Source organism: Muntiacus reevesi, chromosome 21 (assembly GCF_963930625.1).
Source record: "Muntiacus reevesi chromosome 21, mMunRee1.1, whole genome shotgun sequence".
Taxonomy (NCBI): domain Eukaryota; kingdom Metazoa; phylum Chordata; class Mammalia; order Artiodactyla; family Cervidae; genus Muntiacus; species Muntiacus reevesi.
The window spans coordinates 48,091,280-48,117,687 of NC_089269.1; the positions used below are offsets into that span (position 1 = coordinate 48,091,280).

General features: G+C 44.6%; 1 protein-coding gene across 1 annotated transcript in view; it reads right to left on the bottom strand.

Moving 5' to 3' along the window:
* Nucleotides 1–26,408, bottom strand: part of TIAM1 (TIAM Rac1 associated GEF 1) — a 187,506-nt gene that overhangs the window by 41,031 nt on the left and 120,067 nt on the right. The window contains exons 15-17 of the mRNA XM_065913560.1: nucleotides 14,091–14,194; nucleotides 1,719–1,898; nucleotides 224–292 (exon numbers count right to left, since the gene is read on the bottom strand). Coding sequence (XP_065769632.1) covers nucleotides 224–292; nucleotides 1,719–1,898; nucleotides 14,091–14,194 — 353 coding nt within the window. The remainder of the gene's footprint in view (nucleotides 1–223; nucleotides 293–1,718; nucleotides 1,899–14,090; nucleotides 14,195–26,408) is intronic.

Below are 26,408 nucleotides of genomic sequence, written 5' to 3' on the forward strand. Positions count from 1 at the left end.
TTTGCTTCTGATTTCAAAGTTTTTCTACCCATATGGTAACGCTCCCACCATCAGCAGGTGGGCCAACTCTTTCCTCTTGGAGTGCATGCCAAGAGCTTGCCAGGCAATAACTTGACCTATTTATTACAATTAAATGAACTCAAAATGCTCCCAGGATTGTGTGAGGTCCTCAGTTCTTCCCCATCACCAGGTCAAGCTAAAGGTCAGACGATAGCCACCATACCTCATCCTGGGTGAGAAAAGTTTCTTTTTGAAGAGGTTTTAGATATCTCTCCATGAGACAGTTTAAGTCCTAAGGGTTGAAAGAATATCAGATTAGCACATCTGAAAGTCTATAAAGAATCTAAAAGGAAAAAAAATTACCTCCCAAAGGCTAACATTTCAGTCTTTAGGTCACTGAGGTTCACTGAAGCAGAAGCGAGCCAACCTCTTCTCAAAATATTTCAGGCTTTGTAGCCATATGGTCTCTGTCACAACTATTTAATTCTGCTGCTGCAGCAGGAAAGCAGTATAAATGATACTGGGTTGGCCAAAAAAATGGCCGTGAGATGTTACAGAAAAACCCAAATGAACTTTTTGGCCAACCCAATACATAAATGAATGCATGTGACTGTGTTTCAATAAAACTTTATTTGTAAAAGCAGGCAGAGAGCCAGATTTGGTCCAAGGGCCATACTTGCTGACCTCTGACTTAAAGACTAAGATAGATCATTAAAAACAGATCACACAGTTGTAACATAGACTCAACATAACTAAATTATAGAGAGGCATATGTATAATTATACAGAGGCATATGTATATGATCATACAATGATCATAGTTAGGTTAATTATATCATTATAGGAATATATTGCAGACTATAGAGTGTTGAAATAACTTTCTAAGCCCCAGATGGAGCCTTTCTTGCCTGGGGTGCCATGTCAGTAAACCAAAATTTAAATGATTTTTATGTCCCTGTCAATACACCACTTGACCAGAAGTGTCGTATGTATCTAGTCAACCAATATCCAAACGCCAAGCCAATTCTGGGCCTTCTCACCCCAACCAAGGCTGACTTTGTGGCCCTAGCCAATTAGACATTTTCTACTTTTCTCTTCCTTGTTCTTGATTCTTTGTTATGAAAGCGTCTTGCCTTCTGCCCCATCTTGCAACTCTACAAAAGAAGACTATCCACTTCATGAATAAAGTTTTAAATAAAGTTTGTTTGGATCACTTACAAGTTGTCTTCTTTAATCATTTTTAAACAATCATTGTGTATATTATAAATGATATAGGAACACAAGATCTAGTTCCGAGAATATAACTAAATGTCAGAACAAATTATAAACAGACCTGATACCCTTCTGCCTCGACTCAAAGTAGATTGTGAAGATACCACTACTTAAACTTGTCAAAACTGAATTCGATTTTAGTATGCGCTCAACAGCCTATTTAGAAAGGTCAGAAGGTTCATTAATATTCACCATCATGTCCTTTCGGAGTCAATCGATCAGCTATTTCCATCAATGAATTGCTACAAGAACAGGCATGCTTCCCTAAAACATAGAAGGGGACTGTAACATTCAGAATCAAGGCCAAGTTCCATAGGAGAGACAAGACACTCTTCGTGACCATGATCTGGTTTTGTCATCAGCCAACATCCATGTATAAACACCCAGCATACATCCTTCAGAGTGAGGGCGGGAAGAGCGCAGGAGGGAGAACCGGAGAAGACGTACCTTCACGTAGGTGCGCTCTGTCTCCAGGAGCTCGCAGATGACCTTGCGCAGCTTATCAGCATCCGTGAGCTGTCTCATGGTGGCCAGCTGAGGCGCAGTGGAGTCCTGGGGGGACGGGCTCGGGTCAGAGGGGTTCATCTCGTGCAGACTGCGGCAGAACGTGGCCACCTGGTCCGTGCTCTTCAGCGCACAGTTGGAAAGGCAAGACAGACGAAGTTACCCCTCGCTGGAGAGACTGGCCTGACACCTGTCCTTCTGACGACATTCAGTCTGGCCAATGAACTGCCACTCGTGAATCACAGCGTCCCTTTCCCCAGATGGCACCACACATCTGAGCACTCACTGAATGCTCCAAACAACCCTAGTAACAACTCCTGGCCCAGACTGAGCGATCACTGCCTGTTAGGCGCTGGTTTGATGCATTTAACCCACTCACGTGATAAATAAGGACTGTGATCATTCCCACTTAACAGTTGAGACAAGGGAAGTCCAGAGTAGTTAAGTAACTCATCCAAGATTGTACAGCTCAGACTTGAACCAGGTAGCACAGCTCAAAGCCTGTGTTCTTAACTACTCTGCAAGAAGCTCACCAACCAGAGGAAGATACGGCCAAAGGCATTTCACCCAAAATACAACGCTAATTCATTACTGGACTCCCAGTTCAGTGCACCACATATATTTACTTTGCAAAGCTGGAGGATGATTTGATAAGCTTGGTGTCTCCCTGTCTCTATTAAAATCTGACATGGAGGCAACTTTCTAAATGACCACAGATACTTGTATATATGTATTTTAAAGTTTCCATCTCTCCAGCTTTTCCAAGGCAGAAAGATTCCATGACCAACCCCACTACTGCCAAAAGCACCCCCTGCCTCCCCACTCCTCCAGCTAAAACTAAGGGGCATTGGGCCCTGAACAAGTCCTCAATAGCTCAGTCCCCACCCAACTGTTCAGGATGGGTCAAGCGGAAGTCTGGGATTCTAGAATTTGAAAATTCCAAGTCTCCAAGTTAGGCAAAACAGTTCTTCAAAGCAAGGGCTGAAGATGGAGCACTGAAAACCCCAGGGCATCAGAGGCTCTCCACCTTGGCTGCATGGGGGAATCACCCGGGGAGCTCTTAAACCTCTCCCGACGCCCAGCACACCCTCCAGATCAAACCAGTCAGAGTCTCTGGGGACTTCTCTGGTGGTCCAGTGGTTAAGAATTCCGCCTGCCAAGGCAAGGGACACAGGTTTGTGCCCTGGTCTGGAAAGAGCCCACACTCCATGAGGTAACTAAGCCTGTGCGTTGCAACTACTGAATCCTGAATACTGAATCCTAGAGTCCGTGCTCCACAACGAGAGAAGCCACTGCAGTGAGAAGGCCCAAGATCGCAACTAGAGAGTAGCCCCTGCTCATTGCAACTAGAGAAAGTCCGTGTGTAGCAGCAAAGACCGAGCGCAGCCAAAAATAAATCAATTTTGTTAAAAATCAGAATTTCTAGGATGGGATGTGCAAGTGTTCGTATCTTTTAAAGATCTGCATGGTATTACTCTACAGGCTATTATTTTGTAGCATAGAATCTATTGATAGTTTATTAACATTTGTTCAAAATGTACCACTCTAGAGATGTTTGATGCATATCTCTTTGAAACTGATGGTTGCCTTCTTGGACTTCTCTTTCCTGTTTCTCTTGTCCAGTTTACCCCCAGGTTATACAAAATATTTCCGATAGAGCAAATAAAGAATTACTTTTTGTATCACCCATCTACCCACTCCTAAGAGTGAACATTCTTAGAAGAACATCCTTCCAAGAACATCTATGGGTGCGCAGAGCTGAAAGTCAAGGTTGGCATTTGGTGGAGAGCACGGGAGTCAAACCAAGTGTATCCCATGGGGGCAACATCACTCATTATCAGAGAAATGCAAATCAAAACCACAATGAGGTACCATCTCACACCAATCAGAATGGCTGCCATCCAAAAGTCTACAAACAATAAATGCTGGAGAGGGTGCAGAGAAAAGGAACCCTCTTACACTGTTGGTTGGAATGCAAACTAGTACAGCCTCTATGGAGAACAGTGTGGAGATTCCTTAAAAATCTAGGAATAGAACTGCCATATGACCCAGCAATCCCACTGCTGGGCATACACACTGAGGAAACCAGAATTGAAAGAGACACGTGCACCCCAATGTTCATCGCAGCACTGTTTATTGGACAGGACATGGAAGCAACCTAGATGTCCATCAGCAGACAAATGGATAAGGAAGGTGTGGTACATATACACAATTGTTAAACACAGAGAAAGGCTACAGCAGCTAACATTAACCTGCCTTCCCTTCATTAGCATACTGCCTTTGTCTCGTTAGCATACTGCCTTCCTCTTATTAGCATACCCCAACGGGAAGAAAGCCCGAAATAAACACAGGACAAGGACACGGGAAATCAGAACCTAACAAGGATGCTTTAGCAGCAATGTCATGACAAGAAAGGGCAGAGCCAGGACCCAAATCCACATGATTACTGATCCAAATCTCTTAAGGTTACACAGCTTATTTATTGATAGCACAAACTCTGGTCTTCCATGCCAGGATGTATCAGTTACCTGGTCAATGGCACTATTAAATGCTTCCTATGGAATCAATGTTTCCAACACTGAATATTCCCCAAAGAACTCTCCCTTTGGTGACTGATGAAAAGCTCATCAAAATGGGCCAAACTCTATGACATGTGAATTAGATTCTAATAAGGCTGTTAAAAAAGAAAGACTACTGGTTTTTCATCAAAGCCTGTTTCAGTAGAAATAAAGTTTTATCTAGTTATGCTAGGATTTTACAAATTCAATGTCATCATTAAATATTAACAGTAAAATATGGATTTGTCTTAATAATTAAAAAGAAACGAGTAGATCCATTTTGACAAAAACGTCCACGTCTGTGAGATAATCTTATGGTAACTGTAATAGGCAATTATAATAGGCATTGTAACACAGATGTTATGGAAGGGGGGAGGGTGTGCCTCACCAAAATGAAAATTCCATGGAAAGAGAACGACCACAGCTGACAGTTCCTCCAGCCGATCCCAGACTCTCCGGTGTCACTTTGATTTGTCACTCGCCAACACAACAAATGTACAACTGGCACCTTCGCTTACACAACGCTTCTCCAACTGTCCCAGCTCTAACCGCCGCTGCCTGCCATTTACGTGCAAATTAATATCCTAGCTATTATTCACGACGTGTAAATCCATCACCCATCACCGTATTCCCATCAGAGACACAGTAGACCTTTCTGCAGTTTAATCATTTAGACAAGTTGCCATGCAAAATCCAATGTCCTCATCAATTATACCAAGGATGCCCCAGGCCTTAAGATGCCCCATGCCAAGTTATAACCTGGGGACTCTGACACACATCAAAAGCAGGACACTTCCCTTGGTACCCCTGATTCACACGATGCAGACTTGCCATTCTCAGCAATGTTTGGTTATAATAACGAAAGGCATGACATGGCGTTTCTGGGTTTTCATTCCCTCCGCTTCTTCACAAACACTCGGAGGTTTCCATTGTTAAGAGAGTGAGTTTCAAGAAGGGTCATCCAGGTGACGACTGCTTTTCAGAGGGCGGAACAGCACACTTTGTCCTCAGCATCTGAGCTCTGTGGGGCCCCAGGTTGCTGGAATTCCTGCCTCTGCTGCTAGGAGATGGGTTGGCTTGCTCATGCCCAGACGGGAACTGAGAAGCTGAGAGCAGAGTGATGAGCCTGCTGCAGTTTGCTGGTTGGTGGTAGAGTCGGCTGAGCCGTGTCCACGGCCTGCAGGCCCACCGTCCGCAGATCATAAGACACGAGTGTCACCATTAGACTCTGCGGCCTGCAACTTGTCTCTCCTCAGTTCCTCCTCCCTCCTCAATCCCGTGGTCCCTACTCTCGGGATAATCTTTTTTTCACGAAAGTTTAATTGACTTTTTTTTGTGTGAAGTTGCTCAGTCGTGTCTGACTCTTCGCAATCCCACGGACTGTAGCCTACCAGGCAGCTCCGTCCATGGGATTTTCCAGGCAAGAGTACTGGAGTGGGTTGCCATTTCCTTCTCCAGGGGATCTTCCTGACCCAGGGATCAAACCCAGGTCTCCTGCTTTGCAGGCAGACGCTTTACCGTCTGAGCCACCAGGGAATTATATTGTTTGTTTCAGGTATAGAGCAAAGTGATTTAATTATACATATATATGTGCATGCATGCTAGGTCACTTCAGTTATGTCTTACGCTTTGCAACCCTACGGACTGTAGCCCGCCAGGCTCCTCTGTCCATGGGATTCTCCAGGCAAGAACACTGGGGTGCATTGCCATTTCCTCCTCCGGGGGATCTTCCTGACCCAGGGATCAAACCTGCATCTTGTGTGGCTCCTGCATCGCAGGCAGATTCTTTACCGCTGAGCCACCTGGGAATCCCATAGTTCCCTGTGCTATACAATAAATTCTTGCTGTTTATTTATTTTATGTTAAAAAAAAAAAAAAAAGAGTGTGAGTAGAATTCTTGACTTGGCCTATGTCAAGTCCACCACCTCTAAGACTTGGTACCCTGAGTCTTAATCAAGCCTGTCGGGGAAGCTCAGGTCATGTGGGCCAGGGCTTTGGGGCTCTACACCTAGTCATCTCCAACCAACATCACCTCAAACAGCCAGCTTCTTTACCTTCCTCCTGACACACCCCTCCTGAGCCAGATCCTGGATTATAATAGGAAATACCTTTAGCATCCCAGGAGACACCTCCAATTTCCTTGAGTTCTCTTCTGAGAGTTCAGAGCCTTAGGCATCCCTTCCTTACAAGAGACCTTCTTTCTGTTCTAAGATTTATCCAGTGGAGTCTCTGAAGTTGACGGGGGGGCAAAACAGTTTCTCTACTGGCAACCCTGTTCTCTGATTCAAGATATAAACTCTTAGGTCTATTACAAGGAAATGGGTCAACAAAGCCATAATCTTTCTACTGTCAATTCCATGTTATCTAACTAAATAATAAATTTAATAAAATGAACTTAAATAAGAACACACAGACTAGCCAGTTACATAGTACATATGGGCTTCCCAGGTGGCACTAGTGAGATATTGCCAAGGGGTGTTACTTATAATGCTCTTAGTGAAATTTTTGCTTGGAAACAATTACTTTCAAAGGGTGTCATCGAGTTTGAGAATTCTGTTTTACTAAAATATTACCCACCCCCAAAAAAAGCCTTAGAAGGAAGTACGAAACACAGGTTGTCTTTGAAAGTGAAAGTTGCTCAGTTGTGTCTGACTCTTTGCAACCCCATGGATTATACAGTCTATGGAATTCTCCAGGCCAGAATACCGGAATGGGTAGCCTTTCCCTTCTCAAGGGATCTCCCCAACCCAGGGATCAAACCCAGGTCTCCCACCTTGCAGGCGGGCAGATTCTTTACCAGCTGAGCCATCAGGGAAGCCCAAGAATACTGGAGTCAGTAGCCTATCCCTTCTCCAGCGGATCTTCCCAACCCAGGAATTGAAGCGGGGTCTCCTGCATTGCAGGTCATCTTGAGAATACCTCTAATCTAGGGATTTTCCATGTGGTAGCCCAGTTCTTAAGTCTCCCTGTCCCCACACTGGGGTCACACTTCTTTGCATCAAACTCTGACAGGACCTTCTCCAGAAGGTAGCTCAGCCAGGACGGAGGATGCAGGAGGAGTCGAATGCTGTGTTTTCCCCGCTCCATGGCTAAGCGCTGTGTGGCATCCTCATCATTTATACATCAAGCACTACAACCCAGAAAGAAAGCTGCCATGAGAGGTCCTCAACACACCCTCAAATGCAAGTTTCCCAGAACCGGGACAAGTAGTGAAACGATGCTGCAAAGGAGAAGACAGACACAGTTTCTCTGAACCAAACAAGCCTCTCTCCTCTGCTCGAGGACCGCCATCAGTCACCTTAGAAACAGAAAGCTCTTATGGGCATTTCCAAGCTGCCCGTTTAAACCTGCTAAAGGGCGGCAGGGCCATTCCCACTGTCAGGACCAAGAGTTATCCACCCAAGGCACGAAGATGAACAGGACAATGGCAGGAAGAAACGGGCTACTTTCCTGAGGTCTGCCTGAAGTGCAGTGTTTATCATATCGCTTTCTTCCTGTGGGAGATGAAAAGAAAGTACAAAAAGAGGGGGTAGGCTTTTAAGTGCACACTATCAACTCAGGCTACCCAGCTGTTAAAGCTCTTCCTGTTATGCAACCACTGAAGGCAATTTCTATCTCAGGATGAGTTCAGAGTTCTAAAACTGTCCTTTGAGTCCGCCTGATTTAACACTCCCCACAGGTTTAAAAGGGGCCAGGGTGGCCTAAAATCTTACAGCCTTTATTTAAGCTTTTCTGAGAAACAAACACCAAAGTGACATACTCCGTAATTTCAGAGACCGTCATATACAGTGATGGCCCCTCGAGTTCTGTTACCTCTTCCGTCCCCTTCTGAACAAACTTTGAAGAAGAAAAATTCAAGAAGGTGAAGGCTTATTTGAGTAAAGCAGGTGTACTCACTGTCCAAGTTCAAATTTCAGTGCATGACACAAAATCTAACAGTCAGTAGGCTCTGATACTAATAGCAAACTATTATAATGCTTGATTTGATTTTAAGTTATTCCTCCCCATTAATGCACCAAAAATATTTATTAAAGAGGTAAGAAAAAAAAGAGGTAAGGAAGGGTGGCATAAATTGGGAGACTGGGATTGGCATATATACACTACTATGCATATAGCAGATAACTAAAGAGAACCTACTATATAACACAGGAATCTGCTCTGAGCTGTCTTGACCTAAATGGAAGGAAATGTGAAAAAGAGGGTGGATATATATATACGTGTATGTGTGAGTGTGTGTATAAAACTGATTCACTTTCCTATACAACAGAACTAACATAACGTTATAAACCAACAATACTCCAATATAAATTATATTTAGAAAAGAGGCAACAATTACCATAGGAATTGGCATACACAATATAGGTCAGTTGATGTTAAATCATTAACACATACCCCGAGCCAACACTAATAAATCCACCTCCTTCTCAAGGAAGCAGAAATAGTCAAAATCACTTAAAATTTTATAGGAGACAAATTGAACATCCATCTTCCAGAAACGCTTGCTGAATACTTAGGCTAACTTACGGGGGGCAAGGAGGGGAAAGAGAGACAAACATCTTCAAACTCTCAGCATCCAAAAGAAAGAGGGAGCAATTCAGATAATTACGAATAATAACAACCATCTTTCCATCATTTAAAAATGAAAAACCAGACACACATAAAGATTCCAGGCAAACTTGACTTCACACCAACTACTAAGGCCCCACCCCCATGTTAAAATAGATAATTCTCTCTCAACAAAGGGATCTAAAGTGCAGAAGGATGAAGGATGCAGACATGGGACAAGCATATCGCTGTCATTTGAACTGGGAAACAGACCCGCTAGAAAGTCGTAACATAAACAAAGGCTGGCCAGAAAGCCAGAATTCAAACAGTGCTCACCAGATGAAGCGTGCGGTATACAGAATCGCTGGACTTGCCATTGTTTTCAATCCTGGGCTTGCGCTTTATTTTCCACAATGCAGACATCATTAGGAATGTATTCTCATGGTAATTCTACCTCCTGACACGTTCAGCACAGAGACAGAAGTTTCTTAAAATACTTGGAGAGCACCGAGTGCCTTCAGGCTCCCGAGCAAGCATCCTTCATCCAGACAGCCCATGCCGGCTCTGCCATGAGGACCTACCTACATCTGCATCTCTTTACAGAGAGCGCAGCAGCAGCGCGCCCCCTGAGAGCAGCTCCCGCTGCCCGGCAGTGCCTCTGGGAGGGTGGCAAAGACTGCCCAACAGACGAGAAAGCTTTGATTTCACCTGGCTAAACAGCAGAAGTTCCAGAAATGGAGAGCCAAGAGGCGAGAAAACAATGCAAAAAAAAAAAAAAAAGCCTCTCTGACATGTGAGCATCTCTACTCTGCGGACTGAGATCAGCTGATTGGCTAGCAGCCTGCACTGCACAGGAATACTAAACCCGCCCAGTTCAAACAACTTCGAAGACACCCCTCGAAGAGTCGAGTTGGGAGCAGGCACTAAAACCCCAATTTATTATTAAAAAAAAAAAAATTTGATGTTTTTCACATTTTCCCTGAACGCTTTGTTACAAAAGCAAACATTTCCAAGATAATCACACTGTCAGTTAAAAAGATAAAAGAAGGCTTTCCCATCGGAAATGCTCTCAAAATGAATGACTCTCACATATCTGCTACTACGTGGAAAACAAAATCACAGCTCCTAGGGGTCTGGAATGCAGGACGGGACTGCCTGGAGTGAATTAGCATTCATGTCAAGGGACAACAGTTTTTTATTAGAAGCAGGGAAACAAGTGGGGGGCAGAGGTGGTGGCGAGGAGATCCTTTGAGGTTGTCACCCACAGTCACAAGAGCAAGCAGGCGGCTTACGAAGAGAAAGGCCATCAGGCTGCCCCTGCGGTGTGAAAGTCCCAGCCCCCTCCCCATGGATGTGACATTCCCCTGCCACCACCGCTCAGCCACAAAACTCACGATTATCTATTTGCTCAACCCCAAAAGACCACATGTAGCAAGAACTGAGATCAGAAATTTGTAAAAACAAAACTCCAACATGCATTCTCCTTACCCTGCCCACTGTTTCATTAAGACAATTCACTTAGGAAGAGCAGCAAAAATATTAAACAAAAATCAACAACCTTCATGTATTCAGCCAGAATTTTTAAAAATGATTACTTGTTTCATTTCATTTGTTCATCTGTTTGTTTCTCTTTACTTTTATATTCTACACCCAGTATGGATCATTCAAATTAAGGCGAAATTATCCTTCCACTTTTAGGCAGCTTACAACTTAAATTTTGATGTTTTTGAATTGTGGTGTTGGAGAAGACTTGAAAGTCCCTTGGACTGCAAGGAGGTCAAACCAGTTCATCCTAAAGGAAATCAGTTCTGAACATTCATTGGAAGGATGATGCTAAAGGTGAAACTCCAATACTTTGGCCACCTGATGCGAAGAGCTGACTCATTGGAAAAGACCTTGATGCTGGGAAAGATTGAAGGTGGGAGGAGAAGGGGACGACAGAGGATGAGATGTTTGGATGGCATCACCGACTCAATGGACATGAGTTTGAGTAAACTCCGGGAGACAGTGAAAGGGAGGGGAGCCTGGCGCGCTGCAGTCCATGGGGTCGCAAAGAGTCAGACACGACTGAGCGACTGAGCAACAACTTAGAAATGAATGTTCGCTTTTTTCTCAAGAAAAATCACACAATGATGCAGGAGCTATATTAAAAGAATATTTAACCTTAATCGAGAAACTTAAAATATACACTTTCCATTACTTTAAATCATGACAAAAGATGCTCACAAAGCTTAATAAGCATTAGAGAAATACTTAAGTGGCTAATGAGTATATAGTTGACTCTTGAACAATTGAGGGGTTAGAGGTGCCAAACATCTTCGAAGTCAAAAATCGACATATAACTTACATTTCCCATCACCCCTATAACATAGTTCTTATGTGCCTATGTTTTTCCTCCACATCCATAGTTCTGCATCCGTAGATCAAACCCAGATTGGTAGTGCTATGGACTATTGGAAAATTATCCACCTATAAACAGACTCTCCCAATTCAACCCCGTGTTGTTCAAGGCTCAACTGTATCTAAACTAGCTTATTAATTAATTAATTACTTCAGTCATTACCTACTTCCTCATTTTTTGAAACTTGGTATTTACTACCAGACCATACCCATCTGGCCAGAAGGTCATTTTCAGAAAGCAGTAAATAGCACAGAGCTGTGTTCTGCCATCTCAGAGCTGTGTGACCTTCAGTAAGCTGCTTAACCTCTCTGATCCAACAGCGTCATCTATAAAATACAGGGAATAACAGTATCTCTTTCTCAGGGGTATTCTGAGGGTGAGATTGGTTACTATATATTGGTTACTCAATATATACAAGATACTACAGACGGGAGAGAATTTGCCCACAATGCAGGAGACCTGGATTCGATCCCTGGGTTGGGAAGATCCCCTGGAGGAGGGCATGGCAACCCACTCCAGTATTCTTGCCTGGAGAATCCCATGGGCAGAGGAGCCTGGCGGGCTACAGCCCATGGGGTCGCACAGAGTCAGACACCTCTGAAGAGCTAACACTAACACACATAAGTACTGTGTGTTAGCCACTCAGTTGTGTCCGACTCCTTGCGACCCCATGGATTAGCTCTCATTTATTACTAATAATAAAATTGTTCAAATAAAGATAAAATCTGAAATCTACTCAACACTAGGAAGTAGTATTTTCAAGTACAGAATCATGGTGCTTCCTACATGCAACCTGGAAAAAAAGGACTATGATCCTAACCTATGGTGTCAATGAGGCCACTGTATGATCTTTAAAAATACTCAGATCATCACCCAAACTTGTCAATAACTTTGAAGAAATTCTCCTTTATGAGAGCTGACTATGCATTTCTACAGTGAACTCTGGAAGTAGTATCTCCTGCTCCTATATTGGACCCTGGCTGTTCCAGGCAGGGTTCAGGGCCTTGTTCTCAGGAGAAAGAGCCATGACATCAGAGGCACCTGGGATGAGGCGACAAAACCCCGGCCCCTTCCTTCCTCCTTGCTGCCAGAACCGCAGGTCACAGAGGGCCCTGCTAAGCACTCCATGACTCACTCCATTTAAGACGGAAACAGTCTCTTAAAATCCACAAAGGGAGGGAACACGGGGCTACTGGAGCGAGGTAAAAATGATCCAAGTTAACAAGTACTCACAAATGAATGTCTCAGATACAGGAGAAATAACTGTATTCCCAAATCAAATCAGAGACTGAAAATAACAGTTTTAGCTTAACAACAGAATGATTTAATAAACAGCCTTCAAAATATCTTATCTCGCATGGAAATATCTATTTCTCTCAAAGGCCATCACCCTCCCCCACCTTCCCAAGAAAGTAGGTAAAAGGCCACATAAATGAAAAGGAACTATAAACAATCCTCTGTCTGTGTTTTTGGCTTTAAATGAAACATATTTCCGTTTAGTGGCTTTTAAATTAATAACTGACAACATAAAGCCTTTCAGTCTATAAATATTAAATTTATAAATGCTATAGAATTTATAAATTCTAAAATTCACAGTGTTCAACTTAGACAACAAGAATGATGATCCTATGATGGCAAAAGAGAAACATACAGGTAAAAAAAGATACTGAAGAGAGTCAAACACAGGAACTCAAGAAAGTCCTACATATGGATGTGGGACTTATGTATACCTATGGGGACATATGTATACCTATGGCTGATTCATGTTGAGGTTTGACAGAAAACAAGAAAATTCTGTAAAGCAATTATCCTTCAATTAAAAAATAAATTAATTTTTAAAAAAAGAAAATCCTACAAAGATATATGAAGACAAAAAGAGACACAAACATATGCACACAGAAATGCAGGTTTCTGAAACAATCAATCATATTTGAACTCTAATTCCATTAACAATATCAGTTATATTCTTTGACCCACTGCATCATCCAATCACTGGACAAGGCAAGAATCACCCTGATATTGTAGATGAGAAAACAAAGGTATAATTTAAAGTTATATGATTTGTTCAGGTTAAATGACTGGAAAACATCAAGCAATATTAGACAAGCAAGGGAACCAACACAAATATGTCAAAAATATTCTCAAAAATAAATAAATAAATAAATACGGACATAATCGCACACATTTTCTTTGCTGCAGAGTCTTTAGACTATAGGTAATAGAGGTTTTAAATTGCTATACTGTGATGAAAAGAGGTTATTGACACAAGGAACTCTTTAGGAAGTGGCAATAAAGCATGATGAATTATGGAAAACAAATTCACAGCAGCACCCAAGAATCAAAATAAGAACTTTGTCACAGTGCTCAACCAGCTGAGCACACTGTTTGGATGGACCCATCGATGGTCTCTTTCCCTTTAATGTAAAAGATGCTCGCCCTTCACAAGAGCTAAACAGAGATCATGCAAATTCGGTTCCTTATAGAAACCATGAGTAGCAGGAAAGTATAACTGATCCAGTTATACTCATTTTGGATGCCTTTTCCTCATACAGAAACGGAGGGCATAAGAAGGAAACAGGATGGACACAGACTTTAATTCACTAAGGGTGAGCTCTGCCTTATATTGCCACATGTGGGTTTGTTCTCACGGCTATCCTTAGGATGGCGTATCCTATTTAGTGACCTCTCAGAAGTAAACACACTTCCGTCCCGTGGAGGGGCCTTCCCACCACACACAGCTGCAGAGGTGATGTGTCAGCTGTGACTCTTTGCTGGTTCGAGACATGGGATGTGAAAATGGAACTCTCTCACCTTGCTGCTGTGATCAGTATCATCTGAGGATTCCAAGTCCGGCCCTTCAGCCTCCTCCGGAGCAGCCTCTGCACTGCTGCCCTGCTCGCTGCAGAGGCTGTGGCCTGCAGGATGAAATCAGAAGGACACACGGGTCAGCACACACAGTCACCGCTGCAAGGGCAAGGGGGCAGGGCGTCCAGCTCACGTGCCCGGGCATGTCCCCGTCTGTGCGACCCCATGGGCTGCGGCTCACCAGGCTCCTCTGTCCATGGGATTTCCTGGGCAAGAATACGGGAGCAGGTTGCCATTTGCTGCTCCAGGGGATCTTCTGGACCCACGGATTGAACCCGCATCTCCCTGGCACCAAGCCAGCTGGAGAGCCTCAAGCTTATGATGTGTCCATATGTTGTTAAACCCTCCAAGTATGGGCGCCATGATCTTGGTTCAATACATGCTAGTTTAACTGTCTTTGTCATTATCACTACTATTATTACTTTATAATATATTCTTATTATAGTATATATTTTATAACATGTAATATTTGCTATTGACTGAATGTTTATCAATCCTGAACATTCATTGGAAGGACTGAGGCTGAAGCTGAAATTACAATACTTTGGCCACCTGATGTGAAGAACTGACTCATTGGAAAAGACCCTGATGCTGGGAAAGATTGAGAACAGAAGGGAATGACAGAGGATGAGGTGGTTGGATGGCATTACCGACTCAATAGCCATGAGTTTGGGTAAACTCTGGGAGTTGGTGATGGACAGGTAGGCCTGGCATGCTGTAGTCCATGGGGTCACAAAGAGTCGGACACAACTGAGCGACTGAATTGAACTGAACTGAATGTTTACCACACCACTGCCCCCCCCCCAAACCAAAATCATGTGTAAAGTGCTAACCCCCAGTGGGACTGTATTTGGAGATGAGGCATTTGGGAGCTAAGGAGGCTTAGACGAGGTCTTGAGAGTGGACCTTCATGATGGGATTGGTGTCATGAATGTCACTGGAAGAGAAACCAGAACTCCCCTCCTCTCCTGTGAGGACACTGGAAACAGCCACCTGCAAGCCAGGAAGGGAGCCCTCAGCAACAAGCCTGGCCTTGGACTTCCCAGCTCCAAAACTACGAGAAATAAATGTCTGTTATTCAAGCTACTCAGTCCGAGGTCTGTCACCACAGGCCCAACCAAGACAATAATATAACATACATGTGTGCATGCTAAGCTGCTTCAGTCATGTCCGACTCTTGGCAACCCCATGGACTGTAGCCCACCAGGCTCCTCTGTCCATGTGATTCTCCAGGTAAGAATACTGGAGTGGGCTGCCATTCCCTTCTCCAGGGATCTTCCTAAGCCCAGGGACAGAACCCAGGTCTCCTGGAGCTCCCACATTGCAGGCAGGTTCTTTACCGCTGAGCCACCGGGAAAGCCCATAATACGTATAATAAAAGTTAAATAAAATTAAATTGGGTGATTTGATTGATTTATAATCAACAAATTAATTGCTGGATCAATTTATTGCTGCTACTGCTAAGTCACTTCAGTCGTACCCAACTCTGTGCGACCCCATAGACAGCAGCCCACCAGACTCCCCCCGTCCCTGGGATTCTCCAGGCAAGAACACTGGAGTGGGTTGCCATTTCCTTCTCCAATGCATGAAAGTGAAAAATAAAAGTGAAGTCGCTCAGTTGTGTCTGACTCTTAGCGACCCCATGGACTGTAGCCCACCAGGCTCCTCCGTCCATGGGATTTTCCAGGCAAGAGTACTGGAGTGGGGTGCCATTGCCTTCTCCGCAATTCACTGCTAGGACAACTGAATAAAGCATTCTGAGAAGAACATTTTAAAAATAACTGTTTTGGGGCATCCCTGGTGGCTCAGGGGTTAAGAATCCGCCTGCCAATGCAGGAGATACAGGTTCGGTCCCTGGGATGGGAGGATCCCACATGCTGTGGAGCAATGAAGGCCACGCATCACAGCCACGGAACCTGCGCTCTCTAGTCCTGGAGGGGCAACTACTGAGCCCACGTGCCATAACTACTGAAGCCTGCTCGCCCTCGAGCCCATGTTCTGCAACGAGAGAAGCCTGTGTCCCATAGTGAAGGGCAGCCCCCAGGGACTGCGACTACAGAAAAAGCCCATACAGCAATGAAGATCCAGCACAGCCAAAGCTAAATAAATCAAATTGGTTTTAAAAAACTAATAACTGTCTCGTAGACATTATCTGTCAAACTTCAAACATCTTATAACACCCACTCTTTCCACCATATTCCATGCGAAAGTGCAGGCAACTTTCTTTCCTATTTGAACGAGTCCCAACTCCAGTGTTCTTGCCTGGAGAATCCCATAGACAGAGGAGCCTGGCGGGCTATAGTCTACAGTCGCAAGAGCTGGACACGACTTAGTGGCTAAACCGTCGACTGCAATGGTTGGCTACGGCAAGCCCTGTGCTGGGGAAGAGAACATTAAGATCACTTTCCTCTGGGAGGCTTCTCAAATTTAAAGAGCATCTGAGCCGCCTGGGGATTTCTGTCAGGCAGATTCAAGCAGAATAGGGTCAGAACTATGGTTCTGCATTTCTTACATACTCCATAATACCAATCAACACTGCAGGTCCATGGACCACACCGGGAGCAGCAAGTCTCTCGGATATTTAGAAACCTCTAGCTAGTCTGATAAGACATTGGTTTGATGACTATTAGAATATTCCAGGCACTAGGTCAGGGACTACAGCACCATCCTGTAACCAGATAAGAGAGAAGGGAAGAAAGAGAAGAAACCTGGGTAGAAGGAGCCACTTTCTGACTCCTGCGATGAAAGCATCAGTCTGAAAAGAGGCTACCTTAGTCCAATGGCACCATCACAGTCATAAGCCCGCGTCTGGCATCACATTCAGATTCTAGGTTGACTGGGACACTAAGGGAAGAAGCCAATTCCTGAGCAAACCTTGCTCCAGAACTGCATCCTGTGGTCCCCTTCCCTCCTCTGGAAGGAAGCACCAAGGAGGCGAAGCTTGCATGGTTTGTAAGTTTCTATCTGTGCCCACCCTTCCTGAGCCCTTGCTCTGGCTCTACGATTTTCCTGCACTTCTTTTAATTACTAGCTCACTATACATCCCATGGACAGAGGAGCCAGGGGGCTACAGTCCATTGGATCCCAAGAGTCGGACACGACTTAATGACTAAACCACCACCACTCAATAATATGGTGGAAGCTGCCAAAGAAAACTTGGTGGACATCAGCTATGTCACACTGTCACCGCCAGAGGGGGACAAAAAATAGTGACTGAATGCTTGAAATGGGGGCAATGACCTAGATGCCGGGGCTAGAGAGAAGGGGAAGATGTGAACAGCGTTAAGCGCTGAAATGGCAGGATCCATGGCTCTCTCACCAGTAAGCTGACAGCCAGGCTGTAAGACACACGAGGTCACCTTCATGCTGCAGTCTGCACAATGGCAACCCCCATTCTGTACAGCCAGATGACGCGACCCTGCATATTTCCACTGCACGTTATAATGCCTGGGATCTAGAGGATGCTCACAGAACAGTGGGAAAACGAATGAAAGGATTTTCATCGCTAACATGGGCCAGGTATCCTGAAAAGGAAGCAACGCCGCCACCCTCCCCCCACCAATTCTACAAAAACACTGACAAATGCTAAGTAAAATAGAACAGAATCCTTTTTATTTAATTTTTATTATTATTATGTTTTGCTTACACTGCAAAACACGTGGGCAGTTCCCCAACCAGGGATCGAACCTGCACTCCCTGCAGCGGAAGCAGGGAGTGGTAACTACTGGACCAGCAGGGAAGGCCCCCTGAATCCTTTTTAAACATAAAGCTGAGCTCTAAGAAATCCCAGAGTCCAAAATGAAGACAAAGGAAGCTGAAGCAGTGAGCCAGTCCCAAAGCCATGGCAGGGCTAGATAATTCATCATCTGCCTCCAAACTGCATATCCCAGCGGTGTTTCCTAAAGGGAGTGGGACCCTGTTGGTGCCAGGAGGGGACAATGTTTGGGAAGAAAACTCTACACAAGGCAGGTACACAGGGTGCTAACCTCCCTGGGCCTGAGCACAGAACACCTTCTGCATTCCCCAGGCACTGTCACAATCAAGAAGACCCCTAATCACAGCCCAAAGCAGAATCAGCACCACCTGGGAACACAGCCCTGGAGCCCTCGGTTTTAACTGAAGTCATAAGACAGAAAACAGGGGCTGGGTCAGTACAGCTCGGGGAGTTAGAACCAAATCGCCCACGTTCATAGGGTTCTCCTGAAAGGCTATAATCTCACCCCAAAAAGACAGAAAAAGACTTTTTTTTTTTAAGTACTGTGTACTCCATTGGAAGGACTGATGCTGAAGCTCCAATACTCTGGCCACCTGATGTGAAGAGCCGACTCACTGGAAAAGACCCTGGTGCTGGGAAAGACTGGGGGCAGGAGGAGAAGGGGACGACAGAGGATGAGAAGGTTGGATGGCATCACCGACTCAATGGACATCAGTTTGAGTAAACTCCGGGAGACAGTGAAGGACAGGGAAGCCTGGCATGCTGCAGTCCACGGGGTCGCAGAGAGTCAGACACGACTGAGCGACTGAACAACAAATGCATAAAATAGGTGCCACTAATGAGAACATACTGGATAGCACAGGAAACTCTGCTTAATGCACTGCTGTGGCCTGACTGGGAAGGAAATACACACGGGAAGGGATATGTTAACATGTTTATGGACGGCTGCTTCACTGTGCTATCCATACAGGAGAAACTAACACAACTTCGTAAAGCAACCATATTCCAACAAAAAATTTTAAATAAATAAATAAAGTACTCACATGTGAAAGAGAAAAAAGAAAGGAAAAGAAGCTGATCTAACTCTGCCTATCCTCTGGGATACAAGATCGGGGAGAGAGAGAGGGGTGCTTCTTCTTGGAGACGAGAACCACAGGCTGGCCCCACGGGTGCTGGAGATTCAAATTCACACTGTGCCCTCCGTTCTGGAGACTCCGATGACTTCGCCTGCTCGGGCTGGTGTAACTAAGACCTCAGACTGGGTGGCTTAAACAACAGTTACTTATCTCGGTTCTGGAGACCAGAAGTCAAAGATCAAGGTGCCAGTGGGTCCCTTCCACGGTGAGGCCCCTCCCCTGGCTGGCAGATGGCTGCCACCTCCCTGGTACCCACACAAGCTCTCCTTGAGTGTGCAAGGTGAGAGGGTGAGCCCGGGTCTCTCTTCCTCTTCTTACAGGGACACTAATCCCATTACGGGAGTCCCAGCCGGTAACTTCATCTAAACCTAATTACCTCCCAGTGGCCCCCAACGCCTAATAACCCTCCCACTGGGGGTTAGGACTTCAATGTAGGAACTCTGGCAGAACACACACATTCAGTACATGATGCTCGGGCTGAAAACTTGCCTTAAGGTTGTTCTAAATTTGTATTCCAAGGGCATCTGGCAGAAGGCAAAAAACAAGTCTGTTCTGGAGGGAATCACCCTTAATGATGGTTTCGTATTAATGGTCAGGCATAAGCTTGGTCCAACAAGAACCACAATCCATCATTATACAACACAAGGAGAACCAGCTCCCCATGATGGAGAAGCAGCACCCACAACAAGCAGAAGGAGATTTCCTAGGAATAATACCATAATTATCGGACTGCCAAATGAGTATGCTTCAAAAAAAGAAAAAGAAAAAGGAACAACAAAAGAGAGACTTTCCTGAAATGTTGTGAAGTGATTAGCCTCCAACTAATAAATAAATTTAAAAAAAAAAAAAAAAGAGACTTTCAAAAAAGGTTAGTAAATTTGTAAAACTTTTAGAAATGAGAGCTATAAACACTGAAATTAAGTACTCAATGGATAAGAATAAAAGTTGAAGAAAGAAGCTTGAAAGGCCTATTTGAAGACATTACCGCACTAAAGCACAGACATCCTCAAATTCTCAAACTGTCAACATAAAATTGACATAATTTCAAGTCAAAATAGCATTCAAGAAGAAAAGTTCATAATAAGAAACATTTGACAAAGAGTGGGAAAGCTTACTAAAACATAACTTTCCTAAAAAAAAGTCTCTAAAGGATGTATTTAGGGTGGGAAAATATGTATACACACACACACACACATGCATAATCTGGTATACAAGGTGAAATGATAAATAAGAGCTGATATACACACAGGCCAAGTTCCAGGAGATGCTGAAGCATACGGAAGCCTAGCGTGCTGCTGTTCACGGGGTCTCAAAGAGCTGGACACAACTGAGTGGCTGAACAATAACAACACAAAGAGGCAAGTCACAGCACCCCACACACACGCCCAGAAGGCATCTGTTCCAAAACACAAGATGAGACTAAAGCAACGGTGGGTGATTGTACTTACATCATTTCATGATCCTTTTACACTTTAAGAGAAGTAAAAAGAATTCGGTCTTATTTTGTTAGAAACCATGTTAAAATGTTAAGGGCAAAAAAAAAAAAAAAAATTAAGGGCAACCACTGAATAGAATAGAATTAGATTGTATAAGTTGAAAGAGAAAGTGGAATTTAGAAATTCAACCCAAAAAAGGACTAGGAAGGGCAGGAAGAATAAACAAGATCAAGACAGCAAAATATGATGAGAGAAACGAGCCAAGATACATGGATCTTCTAAATAAATGTGATGTAGACTAAACTCAATATTATACTTCATGTTTAGATAAAAACCAAAATAATGTCACACAAAGCCTCACCTACATGCTACACGTAAGAAATAGACTAAACAAAACGACAAAGAACACTGAAAGTATCAGCGTAGAAAGTTAGGCAAATGTAAAGAATGCTCTTCAAATGCCAGACAAAATAGATTTAGTCAGACTACAGAAGAGGTAAACATCAAGAATCATGAAGCTTGATCCGCGAGTGTATTTTAAACCCTATTCACAAGAATTTGCGAATGTATGTTTTTTCCAAGGATTAGCAATGTAGGCAAACAGGCCACATGTGACGCTATAATATAAATCTCAACAAATAGCAAGGAATCTGAAGTCAGACAGACCACACCAGCAGCGTTATTTCTGGAACAGAATTTGCTATGAAAGAGCAAAAGGCCAGTATGCCAAAGACAATTTTAGAGCGGGGGGCTGGGGGCGGGGCGGGGGGGTTGGGGAAAAAAAAAAAAAGCAAGACTGGGATACTTTCCCTACCAGATATCAGAATGTATTTAAAGTTAACAGTAATAGAAAGCAGTGCAGAGTTAGCAAGAAGACAGGCTAACAGAACAGACAGTCCCAGAAACAGCCCCACCCATGTGTAGAAGTGTGATGCACAGCAGATGTGGCACTGAAGATCCGGGGGAAAAGGAAGGAACATTTGATAATGTAGCTAAGACAGCAGATTACCCACATGGGGAAACAAAAAGCTGGACCCAAACTCCCATCATCCACAAGAATCAGTGCCAGGGAGGTATTAACCCAAAAGGGAAAAGTTCAAAATATAAATCTTTCAGCAGAAAATAACAGAAGAAAATGTTTGTTACCCAGGGGAGAGAGAAGGAGTTCTTACAGAAGATAGAAAAAAGCACAAATCCTAGGAAACAGAAAATCAGATTTTACTAAAGTTAAAAACTTTTCTTTGTCAAAAGGCAACACGAAGGCAACAGGATACACTATAGACTGAGAAAAGTTATCTTCAACACATATAACTGGAAAAAACACGAATATCTAGAATATAAAAGAAGCCCTATGGATCAATAACCATGGGTCTATCTGATTCTAAACCATACATCCTTTTTCACCCCGCTGGCTCTGCTTCTGCCCTTACCTGAAGATTAAAAACGAATAAAAGAGGAGAGACCGAGAAAAATCAATGCAGCTGTGGTTAGACAGTCAGCAAAGATGACAGTGATGATTCCTCCTGTTCCTGTAAGATCTCTGTGTCTGTCTCCACGCCCCATGAATTTGGGTTGGTCTTGTGACTTGATCTGAACAGCAGCGTGTGACCCAAGTGGTGATACGTGAATTCTGAGCTAAGGCCTCAAGTGGCTTTACAGTTTCGGGTCTGATCCCCCAGGAATGCTGGACCATCGTTCGATGAAACCCCCAAGGTAGCTTCTTGAGAATGAAAGACCTCAAAGAACGAGGGGTCAGGCCAGCCGATCACCAAATACGTGAGTGAGGCTAGCTTAACCCGGCCCCGATCCAGCCCAAACGGCACAGCCAACGAGAGTGACTGAGGCAAGGGGAGCAGAACAGTCACCCGGCTGAGCCCAGCCCAGAGAGCTGAGCGCAGTAAGCGAACTAGACGGGGCTTTCCCACGATCTGCAACAAGGCAGTAGATGGCCAGTGCGTGGTCAGGGGACTTAAGTCATCAAAGAAAGCCAAAGAGGCAGGAATTGACAGCGGGGCCCTTTACGAGAGCTGAAGAGAGATACCAGCAAGGCAGGAACAGGGATTCAAACCCGGCAAAGCCACGTTCTTGCTCCCACACTTCAAGGTCTCCTCTGCACACCTCCTGAAGAGGTTTATAGAACACCACTGCTGAGATTCTATGCAACCCCACACAAACAGAATGTTGCAACTTCCTACTGGAGCTTCCTTCACCACAAGAGACTTTTCCTCTAACAACAGACACGGAAGGAATTGTTGTCTTTGTCCAGCGCACATGCAGCCAGCTCCAGAGAACTGGAGACAGGCTAGGAGCGGGCTGAGGAGGCAAGGAGAGGAAACTGCGGGTCCCACCTCCACCCTTCCCAGCAAGCAGCACATCGCCATGTGTCATAAAGCAGGTGCCGGGGATACCTGGCGCCTCAGGGACGGAGCAGGGCCAAAGCCAGAGACACAGAATGAGCAGGGCAGACAAGGAAGGATTATTCAGCTACAAAACCAGAGGGCGACAGAGGACGAGGCGGCTGGACGGCATCACCGACTCGATGGGCATGTTCCAGCAAGCTTCGGGAGTTGGTGGTGGACAGGGAAGCCTGGCGTGCTATAGTCCATGGGGTCACAAAGAGTCGGACACGACTGAGCGACTGACCTGAACTGAACTGAACTGAAAACCAAAGGAAATCTACTATTAGTAACAACATGGATGAACCTTGAGGATATTATGCTAATTGAAGTAAGTCAGAGAAAGAAAATACTGTACGATCCTACTTATATGTGGAATCCAAAAGCAAAGCAAAAAGCCTCACAGACACAGAGAACAGATTGGAGATTGCCAGAGGGAGGGGGTGGTGGGGCAGGTAGCTTAAATGGGTAAAAAGGGTAAAAACATATAGTTATAAAATAAATAAGTCATGGAGATGTACAACATTTGTTGTTATCTAGTCGCAAAGTCATGTACAACTCTTTGTGAACCCAAGGACTGTAGCCCGCCAGGCTCCTCTGTCCATGGGATTTCTCAGGCAAGAATACTGGAGTGGGTTGCCATTTCCTTCTCCAGGGGATCTTCTGAACCCAGGAATGGAGCCTGCGTCTCCCGTGTCTCCTGTGTTGCAGGCGAATTCTTTACTGCTGAGCCACCTGGGAAGCCATACACACACACACATTAATTAATAATACTGTATTGTTTTTTAAGGAAGTAAATCTCAAGAGTTCTCATCATCAGAAAAAAAAAGGAACTATGTATCCTGGTGGATTTTAACTAGACACAGTGCAGATCATATAGCAATGTATACAAATATAGAATCATTATGTTATACTCCTGAAACTAATGTTATACGTCAATCACACCCCAATTTTTAAAAACAGGATAAACAGGGTGGGTGGTTCGGTAAAGAATCTGCCTGCAATGCAGGAGATCTGGGTTGGGAAGATCCCCCGGAGGACGGCATGGCAACCCACTCCAGTATTCTTGCCTGGAGAATCCCACGGACAGAGGAGCCTGGTGGGCTATAAGAGTTGGTCACAACTGAGTGACTAAGAACAGGGCAGCCTCAGAGAAGGGGGAACCTCAGGGCAGAGCAGAGCCCAGCAGGACAGAACCGCAGGTCATCACAAAAACTGCTATAAATAACATTCAGTGTTGTGAACAGGTGTGATCATTTCTCTGCTTCTTAAAATTATTTTCACATCATAATGGAACTGTTTCTGTAACCAAGGAAACCTTTGCTGCTAGCACGTCCCACTCACCATTATCAGGATAGAAAACAATGAGGTTAGAAGAAGTACAAACACAAGCACGTAAGCTTACATTTCAATTAATCTTTGATTTACGTGGATGAGGTACATTCACTCAGGTTCCATTCAAGCCCATTAGAGACCTACATTTAACAGAGGAAGGAAAAACAGATCTTTGCCTTATGAGATATATTAACAATGTTTGTTAAACTAGCAGATATGCCAAACATTTCCAAAGAGGAACTAATCATAACTGACTTTTTAAAGGCCTTTATTAACACCTGTGTTTCATTCTCAGAGTGAAAAATGGCTAGGAGGAAGGGAACAAGGGAAGGTTAGACACGGCCAGTAAAGACACTGGGGCTTCCCAGTGCAGGAGACATGGGTTCTATCCCTGGGCTGGGAAGATCCCCTGGAGGGGGAAATGGCGACATACTCCAGTATTCTTGTCTGGATATTTCCACGGATGGAGAAGCCTGGCGGGCTACAGTCCATGGGGTCACAGAGTCAGATGTGACTAAACGCACATGTGTGCATGGGTGTACACACACACACACACACACACACACACACACACACACACACACACACACACACACAGTAAAGACACTGAGCTGGAATCCAATCCTTAGGCTATGATTTTGCTTTGCTTTTCAGCCATTTTACTGTCATATAAGAATTCCATAAAAACACTCATAATATATAAGATCAACATAAACACTCACCCCCTCCCCCAAGCTAAGAAAATAAAAACAAAACAATTATAAAGGGAGGGGAAAAAAAAAAAAAAACCTAGGGAGAGCTATATATACTCTGTAGGGGGCAGGGGAGGAAAAACACTACAGTTTTAACTTGAAAGACAATTTCTTTCCAACCACATTTCACAAAATCCCAGAGTCTGTTTCTCTACACAGAACAGTTTTTTAATCCTAAAAAACTGTACATATAGTTCTTCCCAATCCTATCAGCTTGTTGTGAAAGTCAAACTATAATCCACTAATGTTCTTTAAAATTATACAAATGGAGGCTCTTAATCTCCGAGGCAACACTGTTTTTCCACACACAGGACTCGATGGTGTCATTAATCAAAACCAGCAGGAAGTCAGGACTAGGCGTTGGGGTTTCCCCAGCGGGGCCCTCGGGAGCGGGCCCTGAGCCAGGTGACAGTAAGCATCGCACACGGCTCCACGTTTTCCCAACAGGCGCCTAGAAGGCCATGTGCTGCTGGCTAGCTGGGAGTCTGCAGCGAATCTGGAGAAGGCAACCCTGCCTGTCTGCAGGAAGGCAAGTCTAAGCGGCTCCTCTCTCTCTGTATCGCCCCTCCCTGCTGTCTGCAGAATGCAGCTGCAGACCATGTGCGTGGACCGTCACCCAGAAACAGAACCTTGCATTTCACGGGCACAACAGGGAAGCCTGCACTGCTGAGCAAATCAAAGGAGGCTTAAAGGCTTCCCCCACTCTGACCAAGATGCCTGGGCTCTCCTGCCTATCACTGAAGCCTTTCCCGTTGCAGCAAAGGCTGCTTAATCTACTTCCTGCAGGTGGGCTATTGGTGCCCGCCACAGATGCCATCTTTCCACTCAGCAGCGGATCCAGGGGGCTGACTCTCCAAACCCAAGGCTCACCCTAATTGCCAGGGCGGGCCACAGCCACTTAACCCGCCCAGCTCAACTTCTGGAAAGGCCATTTTTCAAATTAGAAGCAATGGCAGCCCACTCCAATATTCTTGCCTGGAGAATCCCATGGACAGAGGAGCCTGGCAGGCTTCAGTCCACGGGGTCACAAAGGGTCAGACACGAATGTGTGACCAACATCTTTAGTTCACTGAGTTTTCATCATAACTGTTGATTAGCCGCTGAGTAGTGTCTGACGCTTTCTGATCCCACAGACTTTAGCCCGCCAGGCCCCTCTGTGCATGGGATTCTCCAGGCAAGAATACTGGAGTGGGTTGCCATTCCCTTTCTCCAGGAGATCTTCCTGACCCAGGGATTGAACCCATGTCTTTTGCTTTGGCAGACAGATTCTTTATAACTGAGCCCCCAAGGAAGCCCCTCATTGTAATATCATAAACTATTTGCTGATCTAAGCAAGGGCACCTGCTTTATCCCAACTGGTCAAGTGAATTTTAGGGACGATAAAGCCAAGCTGCCTCCATCACAAAAGTCAAATGTACTTGAATGTTAAGGACAGAACTTAAAGTGAGAGAGACAGACAGATGTTTTGAAGTCCTGGAAAGATATCACGGATGC